General features: G+C 35.7%; 2 protein-coding genes across 11 annotated transcripts in view; one reads left to right on the top strand and one right to left on the bottom strand.

Annotated features, from left to right (window-relative positions):
* LOC118451242 (tubulin monoglutamylase TTLL4-like) overlaps window positions 1-22,500 on the top strand; it is a 139,049-nt gene that overhangs the window by 33,413 nt on the left and 83,136 nt on the right. For 5 of the 10 annotated variants that reach the window (XM_035887615.2, XM_085658791.1, XM_085658790.1 and 2 more), the window contains one exon: window positions 13,858-13,917. The exons of 2 other annotated variants lie outside the window; for them this stretch is intronic. The gene's annotated coding sequence lies outside the window, so the exon portion shown is untranslated. Of the gene's footprint in view, window positions 1-793; window positions 980-13,857; window positions 13,918-19,790; window positions 19,983-22,500 lie in introns of those variants that run through there. 3 more of the 10 variants (XM_085658794.1, XM_085658797.1, XM_085658792.1) reach the window with 2 other exon arrangements.
* Window positions 4,390-4,934, bottom strand: LOC118451083 (uncharacterized). The gene has a single exon (XM_035887240.2). It carries the CDS (start codon window positions 4,932-4,934, stop codon window positions 4,437-4,439), a length of 498 nt encoding a protein of 165 aa, XP_035743133.1. The 3' UTR covers window positions 4,390-4,436.

Genomic DNA, 22,500 nt, shown 5'->3' with positions numbered 1-22,500 from the left:
TCCGTTGCAAGAATGATTTATGGAGAATATGATGGAATTTTTATCTCATTTGAATTTACTCAATATATATTCAATACTTATACAATATTTGCGTTCGTTCGTATAGAAACGAAGGTTTGAAATTTCACAATTATACGTAATATCTTGGTTAATTATTTTATCCTGTTAGAGTGTGATTAGAATGACTAGTTCGAGTAGTATATCCGGTCGCGTAGATCACGATTAGAGTGATTATATCGACCGAGAACGTCCGTACCTACGTAGATTCGCAATTTATATTTAAAGCCGGAAGCGAGAAATCGCTTGAAATAATTTTTGAAAATAATTTTTCAGAGAGAATTAAACTTCTTCGTTTTTGTTTTTTCTACTTCTTCTTTTCTTTCTTTTTTTTCTCTCTCTCTCTCTCTCTCTCTCTCTCTCTCTATTTTTCTTTTTATAGACGGATACGATGATACACAGTTTCGCGCGTCGACGATATGAGATCATCATTATTAATCAATAATCTAAAATTTCATTGCACATCTAATTTTTTTCGTCTATACTTCGTAGAACTAATCTTTTATTTTCTTTGTCATGTTTCACTTTTGGCAACGAGATAATACTGGCATTGGCACGACTATTTCTTTTGCGCAAGCCTAAAGAACGAACTATGAATGACTAATCGTTCTAATCATATATACGTATATATATATATATATCGCACACACGCATATGCGTATGTATCGGTTATATAGTAAAAGTTCTAGACACGTTCGTGTGACTGACTCGGTCGATTTCATTAGAAGGTTCATTTGTAACACTTAGTTTCTTAGAGTGATTTGTAAAGTGTCAAAGGAGAAAGAGAAATAGAGAGAAAGAGAGAAGGCAAACGATTAAAACGAAGTTTCTCTACAGAAGAAGATGTATGTTAAACAGTGATTTTCTGACATTTCAAGAATTTCTTCTGATATTTCAAGATTATCGTCGAGAGACAATTTAGGTATGTAAGATTGATATCTCGAGGAAACTGCAAATCTATTTAAAAGCCTATAAAGTGATATATTTTTTTTTTTTTTTTTTTATTAATTCCTCTTTCTTCCTTTTCCTTTTTCTCTTTCTTTTTCTTTTTCTTTTTCTTTTCTTTTCTTTTCTTTTCTTTTCTTTTCTTTTCTTTTCTTTTCTTTTTTTTTCCTTTTCCCTTTCTTTTCAAGTCTCGAACAACTTCGATTACAGTACGATAAATCCCGATTTAATTTACATATAATCTCGATCACATTGTCCGACTGTATCGATTCTCCTTTAAGCTCTTTTCCGGAATCTTAACATCGACATTCTAATCGCGTTGTTACATTGTAAGAACGTGATTTACGATTAGAGGAGGAGAGTTAGTATAGAAAAGGCGCGCGATAAGGCCAACCGGAAAAGGCGGCGCGCTGTGCCCATGGAAAGATACATAAATCGCTTTTCTAAAGAAACACCCAGTCACACACATACATACATACATACATACATACATACATACACACATACGTACATACATACATGCATAAATACATATATACATACATAAATACCTAAAGATATCGGATAGAAACTCTTGTATAGATATATGTATAGGTATAGGTTTTATGTATATTCTCAGTTACGTGGCAAAGTTCGAAGGTTGTTAGTCGGAGAACGAAGGCGACACGCGTGCGTGCACACGCGGCCGTCCGCATCGCGTGCGCGTATTTATACGGCCGCGATCGGGGCCGTGGGAAACGGGCACCACAGTGAGAGACCGTGTTCTCTGGCACGAGCGGAACGACCGACAGAGAGATAGAGAGAGAGAGAGAGAGAGAGAGGGAGGGAGAGAGAGAAAGAGAAAGAGAAAGAGAAAGACGATTTTGCGGCGCGACACGTGCTTCTTTTTCTCTCTCCCGTTGACTGGCGAAAGTAAGACGATTGGATTATTTCCTCTCTTTCTCTTTCTCTCTCTCTCTCTCTCTCTTTTTCTTTCTTTTTATTTTTTTTCTGCCCTTTTTTTTTTTTTTTTTTTTTTTACATTAGCCAATAGAAAAACTAACAATAATATAATATAGTTTAACGTTTTTAGGCATGAATCGCCTTGAGAGTCGTCTTATCTTACCTTATATGTTTCTCTCTTTATCTTTCTCTCTCTCTCTCTCTCTCTCTTTCTCTCTCTTTGTATCTCATGAACGTCTGCGAAAATTGATTGAATAATTTTGCACGTCCGCCACCGAATGATTATTGGCTTGGTAAGCGTTAACGATCTCTCCTTAACAATTTCCCATTCCGATAAATTTCCGATGGTAAAGAGGCACGATCGGGAAATGTTTTTATCCCTTTAATAATAATCCCGAATTTGTCGTCTCTGTTATTTCGATTAAAAATTCTCTTTTTTTTTCTCTTTCTCTCTCTTTCCCTCCTACCCCCTCCTCTCTTTCTCTTTATCGTTTTATTTCTCTCGTCCACGCGACACTGATGGTATGACACTGACTGGTACCATACTTTAATCGATCTACTTAAGAGAGGTATGTACGATCCAGTGAAATGAAAAAAAGAGACATTTCGATATAATTATGGACTGATAATTTCTCCCTTTCTCTTTCTTTTTTCTTTTTTTTTTTTTTTTTTGTATTTTTTTTTTTCCCTTTCTTTTTCCCTTCTCCTTCGACGTGAAAAATAAGAAAATATTTCGTCACTTTAGAAAGTGTCAAAGATGCATCTTTTAGCTCTTCGTCTTCGTAACGCGAGTCAGGCCGAATGTTTCTAATACAGGGTTGTACGAAGGATTGCCTACCCTTCAGGCTCGACACGCCAACCCTCGGCTTCAAAATGTATCTATTTTATCTCCCTCGTTTTAACATTTCTAACAAAAATTTTTCTTTACTTTTTTTTTCACATTTTTTCTTTTTGTTTTTTCTTTCTTTCTTTTTTATTTATTTATTTATTTATTTATTTATTTATTTATTTATTAGCAAGTGCATCACGATTCGTCGATAAATTTATTTTTTATACGATACTACTTTTTTCTTCCCTCTATTTTCTATACATCCCGCTTGTGTTACAATGATTCTTAATCGTTTGATAGAGCCATACGCGCATATAAGTGCATCAATCCCATGGATTTCCTGTTATACTAACCGTTAAATAAATACGATATTGAATTAACCCTATCGAGATTATCCCCCTACTTGAAATATTCACCCTTACTGTTATTCTATTATCATTGGATGTATACGGTCATCGGGCACCTTAGTGTCCTTTGTTATCTTTCATTCTTTTTTTTTTTTTCTGTCACTAGAGGGTCGTCCAACCAAATTCTCCCCTCTGATTCAAACTATGCTACGGAAAATCATGTGAATTCATGCACTCGTTCGTCCTACCTTTGAACATGTGTGCGAACCATATGCGACGTCCACGTGTTCACAATTTTCGTCTATTCGTAATCAACGTATATACATATGTTGATATAAAATATGTTGCAATACAAGTTTATCGTAGGTATTTTAAAGATTAATTTTTTTGTTTCATTTTGTTTAACCTTTCGAAAGAAATTTTCGATCTTCTCAAATTCTCTCTCTTTTTTTGTTTTTATTTTTATACACACGCAAGATCGTAAATGCATGCATTTTGAAAATAAGAATCTCTCAGAAGAGTCTCTGAACTCGTTGTCTCTTCTTCGAGTTTTTCTTTTTCATTATCGAATTGATATGCGGTTATTTACTTAAGTATTATATATTAAAAAATAAACGTAAAGTTAATCAAGGTCAAGGTAAGGGATGGCTCTTTCAATCGACACAACAATAGAATTTGTTTATAATGTTTTATTAAAAATACTTGGAAGACATTAGGAAATTTCCGCCGATCCATGGCGGTATATTTTAAAGCCAATATCACAATATGGATATGCTAGATTATAAATATATCTAATATATTCTGAATAGGTACAGAGATTATCACAATTGCGATCGATATGATCGCGAGATAAAAGAAAAAAAAAAAAAAAAAAAATAAAAATAAAGGAGAAAAAAAATAATATACAATATGTATATAGAACACTACTAGAATCTCTTGAATCGTCCAACCCTCTTAATCTCGAGTCAGACTTATCGTATTAACGTATCTCTAGGAATACACAATGGAAAAGTCTTGCCGTATGTCTTCATATAAATTAAAATCTATTTCTCTATCTATTTAAACTATGGATCACAGTTTCGATGTATCTTATCTTAAAGTTTCTTATTTATAGGCCGAGGCGCGATCTCGATTTATTTCTATTGCGTTGATCTCTCAACAACAATATCTTTGACTTTAATTAAAGTTATAGAGTCCAAGTGAGATGGACCATCAGGATGATGATGATGATGATGATGATGATGATGATGATGATGATGATGATAATGATGATGGAGATCGAAGGAATGCATTATGACATGCGGACAGGCTTCCTTTCACGCGACTTGCATCTCCGGTGTTTGGTATTGCGAGAAAGCTCGTTCCTTGTAGCAGAGATCACTGTCCGCGAGGCTGAGGGTCGTCCAATAAAAGTCACCAGCGTGGGTGTGAGCAAAGTGTACAGGGACGTAACACTGACCAGGAACAACCGGCACGACTGTCATTTGACCGTCAAGACAAACGGTGATGGCTGCACCCTCCTCAGCATCTTGGAGTTCGGCCAATAATCTTCTTTCCAATGCCTCGTTCGCGTTGTTCTGATTGTCGACCTCCTCGGTGAAGATCTCTGATTGCGGCATGGCTTTTTGGCCCTTACCGTATTTGCCCTTGCCCGTTTTCTTTTTGAGCAAACGTAACAGAGGTTTCAACATCCTCCTCATGCTTTTGGTCCCGTTGCTGTTGGCCTTGTTGTTGCCCGACATCTTAAGATTGTATAAGTTATCGTTCAACTCGTTCTCGTATTCGAACACGTGGCTCATAGTGGTGGCAGCCATCTTTTTCTCTTCTTGTTGTTCTCTCTCTTGTCGTTCCTTTTCACTCGTCGGTCTTCTTGTTCTTCTTCTTCTTTTTCTTCTTCTTCCACCACGGAACCCGCGCACTGAACCGGTTTTCCGTGCAAACTCTCTGGTCGGAACGCGAGAAGAAGACGACTACGACCGACTTATACGATTAAAGTCGATACAAATGTATATGTCTATATATGTGCATATATATATACATATGTACGTATATACATATATATATATATATAGATATATTTGTATGCAATATGTATATGAGTGCCTCTCGATAACGTGAACGGCGTGATCGATATGATAATATATCTATCTCGCTTATACGCTGCTTTTTATACGTTTTTCAGATGCTTTTCAGCGAAGCGCTAGTGAGCGAATGATGCCTTAGACGAGCAACCCCGGCCCTTATATAAGCCGTCCCGGCAGGACGGGGTGTTAGAGTGGGGGTAGGGCAGGTGCATTCTGGCTGTGGGAACTCGGAGAATTCGGAGCTTCCCACGTCGGGGTCCACGCCGACCATCTGCCGGTCTCTCTTCTCTTCTCTTCTCTTTTCGACCCTCTCTCTCTCTCTCTCTCTCTCTCTCTCTCTCACACACACACTCTCTCTCTCTCTCTCTCTCTTTCGCTCTCTTTCGCTCTCTTTGCTCCGATCAACATTTGAGTCGGTATAACGAGAAGAGCACCCCGGCAAACTCTCTAGTAGATTCTAGTATACCCACCCCCACCAAAGAGAAGAAGAATGAGTGAGAGAGAGTGAGAAAGAGCATCTTTCTTCGACTATCCTTCACCTTAGTCACCCTTCGATCTTTCCTTTCCGCGTTGGAAAAGACTCGTCTCGGATTTCAACCTTGTCGAAAGCAGCCCTCTCTATTTTCTAACCTTCTCTCTAGCTACGTCTTAGAGGAAAGCATCAAAGGCATCAAGGGTGGATCTTTTCTTTCTCCTACAACTAGCGAACAGGATCGAACCTGTTGCGACGAGTTCGTGCCTGTCTTGACACGTAAGCATTGACACGTTCCTGTAGATACATACGTATCCAATTTCTCCGATTTTATCTACTTTGCACTATATTTATCTTTATTTTTATCTATTTATTTATTTATTCATTCATTTATTTATTTATTTATTTAATCTTCCCCTTAGTTTATATCTATTTGCGTTTCTTTTTCCTTCTTCCTTCTTTCAATTTTCTTTTTCTTGTTTTTTTTTTCTTTGTTTTTTTTTTTTTTTTTTTTTTTTTTTATCTCTCTACTTTCTCGATCACACACGCGACAGGAAATTCCACGCAAATCCGGCCGAGTACAAGCTCGCGATTTAACTGGGTCGGCCGTCTCGGTCTGATTATCCGATTACACGGCACGTATAACGCTCGATTATCATAACGAAATTTGACAAGTCTTATGTATATGTGTTTCTATATATATGTATATATATATATATATATATATATATATATATATGTATGTATATATACTCGGTATGATTTTATTCCGAGAGTTATTACTTTACTCACTTATTACTCCTCACCTTCGCGTGAACTCTTAATCGTCCAATTTATCTTTATTAATTTCTTCCATGGACTGGGAGTTAATTGCCAGAGGTCTATTGAAATCGATTAATGAAACCGGTACGATGTCAAAAATTATTTTATTATTATTGTTATTATTATTATAATAATGATAATAATAATAATAATAATAATAATAATAATAATAATAATTATTATTATTATTATCATTACGTGTAAGATGCATTAGTGTGTTGCAAGAGATAGAAGGAAAGGCATATCGCACCTGCTGAGAATCTGTAGTTTTGGTTTTTTTTTTCTCATCCTTTTTTCTGTCTTTTTTCTTCTTCCCCCCTCCCTCGATCGACCGATGGAGATGCAATTAACTTCTCACGAGTGCATCCTACGGTGATTAACGGGGGGTAATAATGTGGTCGCGCGAGCGCACGCTCAGGCTTCCACCATTACCCCCACGGCGAGTTCTCTTCAAGAAGAGTCGAGGGAGAGTCGACGAGGTTTAGATGCATCGAGATAACTAAGGCGACCCTTACGGTCGTTAAGTATACCTTCTGCTTGTTTTCTCTCTCTCTCTCTCTCTTTCTCTTTTACAGATGGAGAGAGAAAGAGAGAGAGAGAGGTATCTCCACGTGGACTCACGCGGTTCTATCATACATACCCTATGGCCTCGTGACTAGCGTCTATTAGCCGCGAAACGACGAAAAAACTTGCCCTCCCTTCTTTTTTGTCCTTCTTCTTTTTTTTTCTTTTTTTTTTTCTTTTTTTTTTGTTCATCTACTCAACAACTTTTTCTACTCACAATCGGGGGATTTATTTCGATCGGTACAATGAAAAATCTTTGTTGAATCCTCTTCTTCCATGACCTATCCCATTTCTTTTTTTTTTTTTTCCCGCACTTCCTTTTTTTTTTTTTTTTAACAACCTGTTCTCAACGTATACAGGTGCCTCAATTATACGAGTAAAAAGCCATCATTCATTTACATTTATTTAAACACGATGGTGGTACCTTATAATTACGTTAGACTTAAATATTTAAACTTTCCAATTGTCAATTCTTCCTCGTTTCTCGTGTTTGGATAACGTTTTAAAGCGAGTTTATTTTCCACTGAGAGAGAACTCGATAGAGATTTTGGGATATAAGAGTAGGGAGCGAAAGAGAAAGAGAGGAGTAGAGAGGGCTCACAGTAGGGGATGTAAACTTCACGGACCACGAAGTTTATCCCCTCTTTTCTTCTTCCCCTTGAAAAAGTTCCCGCTTGCAGGTATAGTCCGAAGTATTTGTTTTCACTTGCACCTCCAAATTACGGTACATAAGCAGGTGAAACCCGACCTTGCAACCTGCACAAGCAAGTTAATCTTTCTATCGTTTAGAACAACACGACTAAGTGTTCTAATAAATCTAATTGGAATTATTTCTGAATATTATTAGAAAGTTTTTCTCATTTTATTTTTCATATTATCTCGTGTAAGGGTCGTATTTGCACAGATACTTTGTAAGTATTTTTGACGATTAATAGAGTTGTAAAGATCGTTGTAAACGACAACGAGATAAAAAGAACTCATGTCTCTTACTACGATGAAAATTTTTGTAAATTTATTCTTCTTATAACCATCTTCCTTAAATAATATTCTATATTTTGAAATAATCGATTTATTGCAATTTTTTTTTCCCTACAGATATATATATATATATATGTTAGGAATGAAATAGACATATTAATTTTTAATCGATCACTTCGACGATCTGAATCTTCCTTCATCTAAAAAAAAAAAAAAAAAAAAAAAAAAAAAAAAAAAAAATGATGAATTAATTAATTTATTACAACTTTTTTTTCTATGCTACGAATTTAAATGTTAGATATCTCTCGTTGATTAATTCGACGATCTGAATCTTTTCTTATATAAAATGCATATAAAGTATTATATTCAGGAGGACGTTTAGAAAATATTTTCGATTATATCGTAATCCATTTCTTTTTTTTTTGCTAGCATATCACCGGTTTTAAAATTATATCGGCAATAGAGATCTCGTTTGGAGAAAAATAGGAAAAACGTAGGTGGCGTTGGGTTGTTTAAGGGCAAGAAGGATTCGATCGATTAGTCGAACAGGTTTTTCGCCTACGTGCTATTCGCCGTGTGCAAGAGTGCGTACGGCAATGAACATACCGATGCTTCCCGTAAATAAGCAAGGTCGTAATCTAAACGTTTTTCCTCATATCGTCGTGGGGATTGGAGAAAGATAGAAATAAAAGGAGAGGGAGAGAGAGAGAGAGAGAGAGAGAGAGAGAGAGAGAGAGAGAGAGAGAGAGAGATAGTACTAAATGAAAATCTCAAGAAACCAGTCGTTTCTCTCTCTCTCTCTCTCTCTCTCTCTCTCTCTCTCTCTCTCTCTTTCTCGCTTCTTGCTCTTTTCGAGGAACCGGCTGGAGCAACGAGACTGACGAGGTGTAATGACCTGTTTGATATATTGATATATGTGTATATATATATATATATATATATTTATATATATACTGTTTTGTTTATCATTTTGTAAAGCCGACGATATTAATATCGTTTCGACACGTAAAATTTATTTATTTATTTATTTTTTTCTTTTATTTCCGAAAACAAAAACAAAAACAAAAAGAGAAAAGAATGGAACGATCCTTTCACTATATATATATATATATATGTATATATATATATATATATACACATGTATACTCGAATCAACGACCTGTTACATGGCGATGTTTCTTTTTTTTCTGTTGTTATTGTTGTTTTTTTTTTATGTTCTTTTTTCTGTTTCTTTTTTTTTTTTTTTTTTTTCTCTACAAAGTCAATCGTTATTAAAATATCCTTCCGATGGATAAAATTATTTGTTATAAATAAGCTAAGTTTTTATCCGTCATTATCCTTTTTTATTTTTAAAAAGAAGAAAATTAAGCAAATCGAAAAGATAATCTTTTTATAATATTCAGACCTTTTAATTATATCTTCGAGTTGATTCCGTCTCAATTAGACGATCCGCGTCCTACCACTTTCGTAGTTAAGAAATCAAATTCTTTTGGTCCTATCAAATGGGGGGGAGGGGGAGGGAGAGGAAGGGAGGGGAACGACGACGACTTTTATCCTTCCTCTTCTCTTGCCCCGAAAGGATTTTATAACCGGTTCTCTCAACGCGTCCGTCGAATTCTAATTAATTCGAGAGATCGGTTCGATCGTGTTTTAGGAACCGGTCGACGATCGGTCATGACGATATATCGAAGCGAAACTTACCTCCCTAAAACTTATCTCGCATATTTACAAGCCAAAAATCGTTATCCCTTTTTTACCAGGACAACGATTTCACTGAGAATTGCTTTTGCTATTTATCTTTCTTTTTCTTTTTCTTTTTTATTTTTTTTATTTTTTTTATTTTTTTTTTGTTTTTTTTTTGTTTCGATTTGAATTAAAAGTAAAAGAAGAAAAATATCATCGATCGTGCGGTTCGTGATATATAAGAGGCATTGTGAATTTTTTTTTTTTTTTTTTTTTTTTTTTTTGTTAATCCAATTTTCGTAAAGCTTTTTTATTTATTTTTATTTTTTTTTTTTTTTTTTTTGATTCAATCGTAAAATTTGAACGTCGAAAAAATAAAATATTAACTAGTATAAAAATAAAAATGAAAATAGAAAAAAGGAAAGGAGAAAATAAAATTCATCAAAGTCTCTCTTAATTTATGGGATTTCTATTTCGAACGATTGATTTTTCATAACAGCCTTGATATGTACACAAAACAACTATTGTTGTTGTTGTTGTTGTTGTTGTTGTTGTTTTCCCCTTATACATAGATTTCTTTTTGTAAATACATTTTATTCGTATCGTCGTTCTCAAAAGATTTAGTAGAGAAGCTCGCGAGTACAATGAACTCACGGAATTTGCGAGAGACACGTACGAATATGATAGGTGTGCTACTTATAAAGAGAGGACAAAATAAAAAAAAAAAAAAAAGAAATAGAAAAAAAACATAAGAAGAAAAAAAGAAAGGAACAAATAAATAAAAAAGAATAAACGAGAAGGATAAAAAAGAAGAAAAAAAAAAAAAAGAAAAGAAAAAAAAGAAAAATAAAATGAAAGAAGGAAGAAAAAAAGTAAGAGCCAATGGCGTTTGAAAGGAGATAGAAAGATGAATAGGAAAGAAGCTTCGAAGAAGTGAGATAAAAAAAAAGAAGAGGATAGAGAAAAAAGATGAGAAAGAACAAAGAGAAGAAGGAAGACGAAGAAGAAGAAGAAGAAGAAAGATGAAAGATGAAAGATGAAAGAAGAAAGAAGAAAAGTATCCTGATGTTCGGACGTATCGTTCGACGGCGTTTAACCGAGGATATTAGATTATGCAAATGAGTTAGATGGTAAAACGTCGTTCTGGCGTAACACATCAAGATAAGAAGACGGTTGTTTCACGCGGCAACGATTTCGAACGTTCCCTCGTGTCGGCCTCGGTAGATTAGAAACGACGTTCTCGACTTGACTTGATCTCGATTAAAACGCCACTATCTCTTTCTCTTTTAGAGCCAAGTTGCTCTTGCCAATCTTATCTTTGCCGTTTTGCTATATCGATTTTATCGAAATTATTTTGCATCGTACATCGTCCTGTGAGGCGGAGTCATCGAGTTCCACCCTTTCTCCCTCCCTCCCGCCTTTCTCCTTACTCTCCTTTATTCTTTTAAAAAAAATAATCTCAAAATCAATTCGATCCGATTAGATTCATTCGTGCATATCCTTAATTCATTTTTATTCCCTTTATATCCGTATAAGGAAAGAAAGAAGGGGATAATGTTCGTGATTACGAAAGAAGAAAATGATAAACGTCGAAAGTGTTCCTCGAAGATAATCATTGTGTTATATTAATTTTTATAATCGATTTGAAAGAATCCGAGAGAGAGAACGATATAAAACAATGAGGCATAGATGAGATAAAGTATACATTGGTAATAATGTAGGAGCAAGAAAAAACATAAAGATACATTCTAGAGAGAGAGAGAGAGAGAGAGAGAGAGAGAGAGAGAGAGAGAGAGAGAGAGAGAGTAATGTGTCATGTCTAGTGAAAAGGGATCTCTACCCGGGGCAGAAGGGTTCATTAACGGCCGATAAAAATCTCAAATCCATGAGAGCGAACGCCCGCAGCGTATTCGATTAAAATTTACTTTAGCAGCTCATTAAATCCGGCATTAATCTCAACTATGGTATACGTATAAAATGCTTGTATTCCATTCTGCACGTATATCATAATCGTAATGGCGAGATATACGAGAGAATGGGAGAGAGAGATAAATAGAGAGAGAGAGAGAGAGAGAGAGAGAGGTAGATAGAGAATAATACATAATCTTTTCTTTCTTCTTTCTGGCGTCCTCGACTTTTCATTAGCATATAAATAATACACGAAGCAAGGATAGAAAGCAAGAGAGGCAAGAGAGAGTGAGAGAGAGAGAGAGAGAGAGAGAGAGAGAGAGAAGACAGGAGCGCGTTTTTCGTAGCTCGCGGTTAAAGGGGCAGGAAAGAAAAGAAGACTCGCCTAAAACAGTAGTAGTGACCCCCGGGGCTGTGCGCAGGTACAAACAAGAAGTCCCTTCTGACGTCAGCGGCAGGTGCAAGCGATCTTTCGTCCTTCTCTCTTTATCTCTCTTTCTTACGTACATATATACACGCATCGTTCCTTTTTCTCTTCCGCCTCGTCCCTCATTCCTTACTTCTCCTCCTCCTCCTCCTCCTCCTCCTCCTCCTCCTCCTCCTCCTCCTCCTCCTCATCCGTATCCCTTTCTTTTTTCTTTTCCTCTCCTCCGCCTCTTCTTCTTCTTCTTCTTCTTCTTCTTCTTCTTCTTCTCGTCGTCGTTCCACTCTCGCGAGACACGTAATCGCCGCGATTTCAAGATCGACTTGATCGAGATACGTACAACGCTTATCCCTTCTCTTCTCTCCTCTTCTCTCCTCTCCTCTTCACTCCTCAACTCTTTTCTTCTCTTCTCTTCTCTTTGTTATTTTTCTTTTTTTTATTTTTTTATTTTTCTTTTTTATTTTTTTTTATTTTGTTTTCTTTTCTTTTCTTTTCTTTTCTTTTTCCCTTGCGATCCCTTCTTTAAACCGTGAATCACGTTCCCGTGTTCTTCGGTTACTTTTAAGTATACGTGCGATATCACGTGCGATATCGGTACTCGTTTTATCAATGCCCTAGGGTGAACACCGCAGAGTCCTCCTTCTATCGTGTTAATCGCATCAGCCTTCTTCTCGATCGAATTTTCTATGAGGTACCACTTTCAAAAAAGTGTCCATATCGTCCGATCATTTTTCTTTTTTCTTATTTTTTTTTTTTTTTTTTTTTTCTTTTTTTTCCTTTTATACATGTAGATATATGTGTATGCGTGTGTAGCATAATCGAGATATCGCGCTTTCAAGTATCATACATTTGTATGTTCCCTCGAGAATTCAATGCTCCAGCATCCGAGTGATTGGTGAAAGTAATATTTATATATATATATATATATATATATATATATATATATATATATATAAGGAAAAAAGAAACAAACAACGAGCAAACTAAAAAATAAAGAAAAAGAAGACGAAGGACAAGGGTGAAAAAAAAAAAGCAAGAAGATACATAGACTATGGACTACCGTATTAGTTTTCTTTTTTTATTATTTCTCGCTTGGACGGTGCTGGTAATCGTTTTCGGCAGGTAGACGAGCAGATAGAGATCTTCATAATTGGAATTTTATCTCTTCTTTTCTCTCTCTTTCTCTCTCTTTCTCTTCTTTTTTTTCTTTTTTAATATCCATTCGAAGTGGAACGGAGAAGGGGGATAAGCTACGTCTCTCGTCGCGATATATCCCACAACGGGATGAATTTATAGTAGGACTATTACCATCTCTCTCTCTCTCTCTCTCTCTTTCTCTTGTTTTTGGTATTAGAGATTTTTCTGTTTTTTTTTCTTCCATTTTTTTTTTTTATAAGAGTATCCAGTCGTTCTACCCCTCTCTCTTTCTCTCTCTTTCTCTCTGTCTCTCGTCGATACCGAATTTCGGTTATTAGGGCGGTACCATGCGTAATCGGGCAGAATTATTTCTCCTCCTCGAAAGGGTGAACGAAGAACGAACTGAAGTTTTAAAAGAGAAACGATCTCTCGATCATTCCTTCTCTTCTGCTTTTTCTTTTTATTTTTTGTTTGTTTTTTTTCTCTTTTTCTTTTAAATTCCACCATGAATTGCGTGAAAAGAACGATTAGAAGTGAAAAAAAAAAAAGAAAAAAGAAAAACAAATTGGGATTAATATTTGATGACTATAATAATAGCATAGATAATAATGATTCAATAATGATCGTCGAATATAATATTTATGATTTTATTTTATATTTTTCAGATAAGGAGTCATCGAAAATTTGATGATAGCAACGAACACGATCGGGTGAAAAGTGTTTAGGTGAGTTTTAGAAGAGAATTCGTTGAAGTTTTCGATCTGTTTTTTGTCCTCTCTCTCTCTCTCTCTCTCTCTCTTCCTCTCTCTTTTTCTCTTTCCCGTTTAGTCCTACACCCTTCGTGGTGGTGTCCATCGCTGATAAATCCTTTATACACGCTTTTACCGTCGCTTGTCCATCGTCAGAAAGTACGTGGAATCCTTTGTCCATTCGAGTCGGTCCCGTAGAAATTTTTCGATGGTACAATAAAAAGGGCCGCCTATAGATCCTCATCCCTTATGGACCCTTTCTATCCTTTCAAACGTCCGAGCCGAGCGATGCGTACGAAACGGCAAAACGAAAGAAAGAGAGAGAGAGAGAAAGAGAGAGAAAAAGAGAGAGGAACGACGAGATGATTGTGACGAAGGAGGGAGAGAGAGAGAGAGAGAGAAAAGAAACCAAAAAAAGAAAAAAGAAAGGGGGATGCAATATTATTCAAAATCACGAAAATCTCCGATGGAATTTCCTTATTTTCTTCGGGCATTCAGGAACGTAGATGCATATCTTATACGGTTCAATGGGGTAGCACCGTACGGGGTAAGAACACCCTATTTTTGACGGGATATTCAGGTAGAAAAGGGTCAAACGGAGCTTGTTCCATACAAAAGGTAGTGGGTGAATTTCTTCTGATGGATGTGTCAAGCTGTGCACGTGTGTCCGTCCGTTCTTTACGATGTATGTATGAGCCCGTTGAACGTAATCGCCGAGAGAAAAAAAAAAATATATATATATATATATATAAAAGGTGGGTTGGATTGAGTGAAGAGAAGTGAGCGGGAGGGAACGGTCGGCAGGAGTGCGAGAGAGGGAGGGAAAGTAGGCAGGAAGGGTGGTAGCGGCTGGTTAGGGAATAAGACAAATTTTCGATCGGAGTAGAGCGAATCGAGAAGGATCAAAGAAACATCAAGGGTTGTGTTCCTTCTCTTCTTTCGAAAGGGACCTGCCGAATGATCTCGACGAGTATTAAGTTCTTCCAGAAAATAATATTTTTCGCAGCTGCTCTTCCACATACATATATATATATATTTTTTTTTCTTCTTCTGGAAAACCAGCTGCTTCGTTCTCTCTCTCTCTCTCTCTCTCTCTCTTCCTTTTTTTCCACTCTCCATCGATTTTGATTTTTTATATCGTATGAGTCTCGCAACGTGTAATACTTTAAGTAACGGGCTCGGTTACTCTAACACTTGTCGTGTTGTCGGATAACGTTTCCGAATCGATCGACTCTAGGATTTCTAGTATTGTTCATTGGCTCACAACCCTTTCACAGGTGAATCCCTTCAACGATAAAGGGAAATCCTTTTCCTTGTCCTATTGTGATCATGCTTCCGTTAACCCTTTCGCATGGATAGGACACGGATACGGATAAAAGGGTTGGGATTCTGGGTCAGGAGAACGAACATTTGCCTTTGAATCGGGATGATCAAGTTTCGGACGAAACTGTTTTAAAAATTCCTTTCCTTTTTTTTTTTCTTCTTCTTCTTCTTCTTCTTTTACTCTTTTCTCTTTATTCTCGATCGCGTCTTTTAAACGTACCTTAATAAATTTATATATATATATTTTGGTTGTTTTTCTTTTTTAAATCTTTCGGGAGAAATAATATTTAGTAATTTTACTTATTTCTTTTTTGTCCTGTACTTTTTTTTTTTTTTTTGTATATTCTTAAGAAGATAGAACGAAGTTGGAAAGTCAATTCTCGCAAGTCGATTTCACGGGGGTTCTGAAGTAAAAAAAAAAAAAAAAAAAAAAAGAAAAACACAAAAAAAGAAAAAGAAAAGGGAAGAGAAGAAAAGAAAAAGAAAAAAAAAAGAAAATGGTAGGAGAAGCGATCCAGATCGCGTGCAAGTTCGAACACGTTTCTCGAATTTCCTTTTTACGTGAAAAATAGGGTGGAGGAGAAAGAGGAGAATTCCTCGTTGTGCCTTTGATAGGAGGATTACGCAAACATACGGGCACGCACGAAGCAAAAGTGTCTTCCTTTTTTTTTTTTCTTTCTTTTTCTTTTTTTTTTTCGATGCTTTTCCTCGCGACCTGTTCGTGCTCGTTCGTACAGGTTCGAACCTGCAAAACGAGGCCATTCAATTCGTCTCTTCGTATAACTACCTTCATATATATATATATATATATATACGCACGCATATATATATATAGGTATAATATGTATATATGTACTTATGTGTAAAAGCAAGAACGTGAAAACGTGGGGGTGTCTTCTTGCGAGCACGTTGAATCCGCAAACTTTTTGGGATCGCATTTGTCGACTCGTCCTAAAGTTTCTCCCGTTTTTTTTACCTCTCTTTCACTCCGTAAGAAAACGAAACGAATCCCATCGTATTCTTGGCCGGATGCAAAGATCTCGGAACCTTTCGGTAACTTTGCCTGGTACAATATATTTCAAAGGTAAATTTAACGTGGGTGGATGCACTCATTGGGATCTCTTTCGTGAAAAAAAGATTTAAAAAGAGATCATTCTCTTTCTATCCTTTTTTCATTTAGCATCTCTTTTTCTCTCTCTCTCTGTCTCTCTTTCTCTCGATCTGACGATCTCTCGATTTTTTTCGACTAACTCGCTCGACTCATGCGGCGTCACGTATTTCGTTTCAATAGCGAATTTCATCATTTTCAATGCCTCGTAGAACGGGGGAGGAAGAAGAAGAAGAAAAAGAAAACGAGGGTGAATCCTTTTTGGTGTATATAGGTAGATTTGCTTTTTGGTACACCCACGATGCTTTTTAACATTCTCCGAATGTTAGATCATCTTTAAAGAGATAAATTCGTTTCTTTTTATTGTTTTATTTATTTATTTATTTTTTTTTTTTTCTTTTTTTTTACTTCTAACCCTCTTCAAGCTAATTTTTATTTTACAGATACAATTATTATAATAAATTTAGATTTAATAAATAATAATCCTCTAATTGTGCATACTTATCAACAAATAATAGTTCGTCGTTAGGAAGCGTAATAGAATTATCATCAAATGATAAATTAATTTTATTTATGCAAAAATTTGATTGAGAAATAGATGTAAAAATAAAAAAAAAAAAAAATAAAAAAGAAGGAAAAGAAACAAAAAAAAAAAAAAATAAGTACCGTGTGAAATCGTAGTCGCATGTCGTAATAATATCATTAATGGATCGTTTATAAATAAAATATATTTTTATATTCGTCGATAATATTATATAAAAAAAGTTATCATGTCTATTTAATCGCTTTGAAAAGTTCAAATATCCGTTTATTCCTCGCCCTGTCGATATGTCGTATTAATTAACGAAAAATAGAGGAATCAATGGATGATTCAGAGAGAATTTCGTGGAATTGTTTCGTTCGACGATAACATTATCGTCGAAAAAGAATATAAACATGCGGTGTGGATATACATATATACAGAGTTTGAAAGAGAGAGTGAGACAGAGAGAGAGAGAGGTACGAAGGACGTTTCTCAAAGGTTAACAAAACATATACATATATATATATATGTATACGATAAAGAGAATCTCGAGGACAAGGCTTGTGTGTATCTCAATATCAAATAGTACTTGTTATACCGTTCTCGAGTGCGGACGTAAACTTCGATCTAGAATCTCTTTCGACGTATGTACGTTAGGAATGAGGAACATGTGATCACAGATTTTTCGTAAAACCAGGATTAAATAGAGAATAGTAGTAGTAGAAGTAGTAGTAGTAGTAGTCGAAGAAGAAGAGGACGAAGAAGAGAGGAGAAGAAGGAGAAGAAAAAAAGAAGAAGACAAGGGGATAAAGAAGGAAGGGGAAAAGGAGAGGGAGTAAAAATCTTTGCCATACGTATTCTATTTCTTTCTCTCTCTCTCTCTCTCTTTATTTCTCTCTCTCTCTCTCTCTCTCTCTCTCTCTCTCTCTCGTTTAGAAGGCACCATTATGTTCCTAAATAAACAGTTGTGCTGCAGCTATGTAAACACGTCGTGAACTACGTAGAAAAATCTTTTTCTCCCCCCGAGTTCTCGTTTCTGCACGATCGATACGATAGGAGATTCGGTTGAAATTTTTAAGAGATGAGAGGGAGAGAAAGAAGTAGAGGAAGTAAAAGTAAAAGTAGATTTCGAAAGGTCAAAGGGGAAGGGGAAGGGTGGAAAGAAGAAGAAGAACGGGGAGAAATGGGGGAAAGAAAGAAACTAGCATATATACCGTTCTCTTATTGATGCTCGGAGAAGCGTGAATCTGCCTTTCGAAGCACGGATCCATTCTTAAAGGATTATCGTTATAAATTATACGTTCTCCCCTTCCCCATATCCTTTTTTTTCTTCTTATTCTTCTTCTTCTTCTTCTTCTTTCCTTCGACTGTTCTTCCTTTTTCTCTATCTCTTTCTGTCTTTCGCTCGGTCGCTCTTATTCGTTGGATGACCGGTGGCGGCGTCATTGACGGTGACCCAAGAGATTTCTATCGTTGGATTAACGTAGACCGTGTCATCGTGGTATCCTGTCTATTCGATTTCCTTCCTTCCTTCCTTCCTTCCTTCCGTTTGTCCTTTTCTTTTTTTGTTTTGTCTTTTTTCTTTTTTCTTTTCTTTTCTTTTCTTTTCTTTTTTTTCTTCTTATTGCCAAAAGAATGGAGCGCTTTCCTTTTCTTTCACATTATTTCTCTCGTCTCTTCTTCGATCCAACGAAATTCACTGTTCACCCAGAGATTCGTTCTTTATTTTTTATTTTTTTATTTTTCTATTTTTTTTTTTTTTTTTTTTTTTTTTCATTTTCTCTACAACTTCCGCCATGAAGAATTTGACGACGCGCAGGATAAAAAAAGATTTTTATGAACGTATAAATGAAAGATATATTATCTTGGATTCTTTAGCTCGAATTGACATGTAAACAAATTTTATATATTCGAAAACATTATCGTATAAGATTATCGTATAAGTATCTAGAGTATAAATTTAGTTATAAGTATATATGATATAGAATAAAAGATTAATTATAAGTGTTTAAAGAGTTAACCATTTAAAGAATTTTTGTAGAACATTTTTATATAGCATTATATAGTTTCTTCCTTTCGATTATCGTCGTTCGTGTTATTATCGCATGAGATACACTAATAAGAGATTAATTCATAACTCAGGAGCGTTGGAAAGGAGCGTTGATAAAAGAGAGAAGAGAAAAATTGTCTGATGCATTTCATCTATTAAACTTAGTGCATATCAATTTAGGTCGATCGATGAAATCAATTAAAATTATATACGTGTACCTTAATTATCCTTCGTTTCGATTTATTTGTATCGATCGTTAGATCAAATATCAATTGGTTCTATTTTATTATGACAATAATAAGATCGTAGAAATAAGGTAGCATTTTATAAAGTGTCGGGCCTACAAAACGCCCGATTCTACAATGATCATTCTACTTCAATTCAATTTTATTTCTTTCGATACGATAAAATTAACGTCGTTATACATTTGAATTCTTTGCGAATGGTACACGCCCTGATCTAAGATTCATTCATTCTTATTGACAATATTGGATAATAAGAATTACTTTGGTCAAGGAAGAAAAGAAGCCGCGTGAAAAAAAGATGAAGAAGAAGAAGAGAAGGAGGAGGAGGAGGAGGAGGAGGAGGAGTAGGAGGAGGATCGACGTAGATTTACGCGAAGTTTTAAGAGTGGTAACAATGACTTTTTGCAAAAGAAGAATCATCTGCCAACGACGTTTGAAAAGTAAAGACTCGATCTTGGTCCAACTTGGTTTTTACTTTACCGTTTCTACCAGCTTCTTCTTTTTTTCTTCTCTCTCTCTCTCTCTCACTCTCTCTCTCACTCTCTCTCTCACTCCCTCTCACTCGATGCAAAGACGAAGCAGTTTGATGGGTCTTTCCAGACTCTCGATCCTTTCTCCTCTTGGTGTCCAGGAAGGAAGGGTCCTGTGGGCGGAGCACTCGGCCGAGAAAGGATCTCTCTCGTTCTGCTTATTCGACCACGCTTCACGATTTTTCTCTCGACGATCCTGACCAGCGCGTAGGGATAAGGAACGAGCTTTCAAAGGGGCTGAAATTGAACACGTGCAAGGGTGGTGAGTCAGAGTCTTCAGTTTCGAAGGAGAGACGAGGAAAAAGCGAGAACGAGAGCGAGATAAAGAACAAGAGAGAGAAAGAGAGAATACGACGTGATAGAACACAGAGAGGAGAGGACGAGGGTCCTCCAAGATTTCCGCGCCAGATAGCGATGCCCTTTCAGGGATGCACCTTCGTATTTCTCCTCTTACTCTTCTTCTTTTTCTTTTTTGTCTTCTTTTTCTTCTTCTTCTTCTTCTTCTTCTTCTTCTTCTTCTTCTTCTTCTTCTTCTTCTTCTTCTTCTTCTTCATTTTCTTCTTTTTCTTCAACTAAGTTTACTTACGAAACATTCGCTCGACGTGTGTGTACTTACAGACGGCTTTTGCTTCGAGGTCAAACTTAAGAACCCTTCGAGATTGTACGATAGCGAACAGAGTAGAAGAGAGATAGAGAGAGATAGAGACAGTACATTTTTTATTTGATTTTATTCGATTTTATTTATCCTACGATTTCGATCGGAAACATAAATATAATGTTAACATTAACAGTTATTGTTACTTTTGCCGACACTTTTTGATTCGTAAAATAACGTCAAAACGATACTCCCATTCGTGGTAGATTTTTTTCTCGTCGTGGAATGAAAAAAAAAAAAAAAAAAAAGACAATATCTGATTAGATTAAACGTGTTTAGTTTAGAAGACTTGAATCCGTGCCTGAAGAAGAACGGCTCATCATTCATCTCGTCTATCCTTCGAATTCAACTTTTAGAGATACTTCTTTGGTTTAACTTTGGGCTTTAGAGAAAACCTTCGTTTTGTCTTCTCGTTGCTTTCCTTTTTTTTTTTTTTCTCGTTTTCTTTTTCTTTTCTTTTTTCTCTTACCTACCAGTTCCGTATATCTCTATGCTATTAAAGACAGAGAGGGTGAGAGAGAGAGAGAGAGAGAAGACTGACGCATCCATTAGAACACGTGCATCCATCGCCGTAACAAGTGCCCCGTCGACGCTATAAACCTCTGAAGGGTACAAAACAATATATTGTGGTCCCGTCGTGAAAAGAATTTATTCTTTTTTTTTATTACTCTCTCTTTCTCTTTCTCTTTCACTTTCTCTCTCTCTCTCTCTCTCTCTCTCGTTTTATTTTCGTTATAGCTTAATGACTCTTACGGAATTTCCAAAGAGCATCCAATATTCGGTACCACCGTTTCCCTTTATCCTCTTCCATGGACAATTTAACCATTGCCATCATTATTCGTTAGAGACATCGTGGTCACCGTGCAAGATTAAAAGAAAAGAAAAAAAAAAAATAGAAAAAAAAAAGAAAGAAAAAACAGAAAAGAAAAGAAAAAAAAGGGAGAAAGAAAGGCAAAAGAAAAAGAAGAAGATGGACTCTTATGTATCATTACGTGCATCTTGCGAAGACTTTTAGTAGTAATAATAGTAGTAATACTAATAGTAGTAGTAGAAGTAGTAGTAAAAAGTGATAAAACAAAGGAGGGGGGAGGGAAAAAAGAAAGAAAGATGGAAGGAAGAAAAAAACGCATAGGAAGAAAATGAAGACGCTTTCGTATTATTATAAAACGATTTGGTGAATCCTGTGAAAACAAATTATCCTTCTTCTCGTGTCATCTTCTCTTCTCCTTTTTTTTTTTTTTCTTTTTCTTTTCTCTTTGCCTTTTTTCTTTTCCTCTCCCTCCCTCTTTCTCTTTTCTTTGCTTTTTATTTACTTATTTATTTCTATTCCTTTGTTTTCTTTCTTCCTTCAAATTCTTCTTATCGTTTTAATAAAAAAGAATTAATTGATATTTAACGTTTGAATAATAAAATAATCTTATCTTTGGAATTAAAATGGGACATTTAAAACGAGAAAAAGATAGAGAGAGAAAGAGAGAGAGAGAGAGAGTGAGAGAGAGTGAGAGAGAGAAATTTAAATTTCTTTTAATATGAATATACGATCGTAAAGCATCCAAAAGTATAACAGAGAATTATTTCTCATTGGTGTGAATGAATGAGCAAATTATATTCGTGAATAAGAAGACAGTAATAGCATCTCTCTCTTTCTCTCTCTTTCTCTCTTGATACGTTCTGTAAACTATGTAATAGCAGAGAAATTCGAGAGCTACGCGAATTCGATTCTAGTGTGTTCGCGGATATTAAATGATTATTTTTCGTTAACGGTGACAAGGATTGGTGATATTTTTTTTCTTCTTTTTTTCTTCTTTTTTTTTTTCTTTTTTTTTTTTTTCAAGAATTTCGAAAGAACTCTGATATAGATAGGTTATATAAATGAAAAGGAGTGGGGGGGGGAAAGAACGTACACGAATCGTGTTATTCCATTTTACTCGTAAATTTTCATTTTTACGAGAAGAAGAAGAAAAAGAAAAATGAAGAAAGAGAGAGAGAGAGAGAGAAATGGAAAAAGAAAAGGTTGTGAGAGAACAGTTGCTCGTAAGGATCATTTTGAACGCGATGGATCGTCATGGGATATTAGCGAGCGGAAAAGAATGGCGTGGGTGTGTGCGGCATCTACGACATAAGG

This window comes from Vespa mandarinia, chromosome 8 (assembly GCF_050613455.1).
Source record: "Vespa mandarinia isolate Hongniang chromosome 8, ASM5061345v1, whole genome shotgun sequence".
NCBI lineage: Eukaryota > Metazoa > Arthropoda > Insecta > Hymenoptera > Vespidae > Vespa > Vespa mandarinia.
The sequence above is the reverse complement of the archived record's forward strand: the minus strand, read 5'-3'. Positions and strand labels throughout refer to the sequence as shown.

Coding starts and splice junctions, on each gene's coding strand:
- LOC118451083 (XM_035887240.2), bottom strand. CDS start 4,934: ATGGCTGCCACCACTATGAGCCACGTGTTCGAATACGAGAACGAGTTG.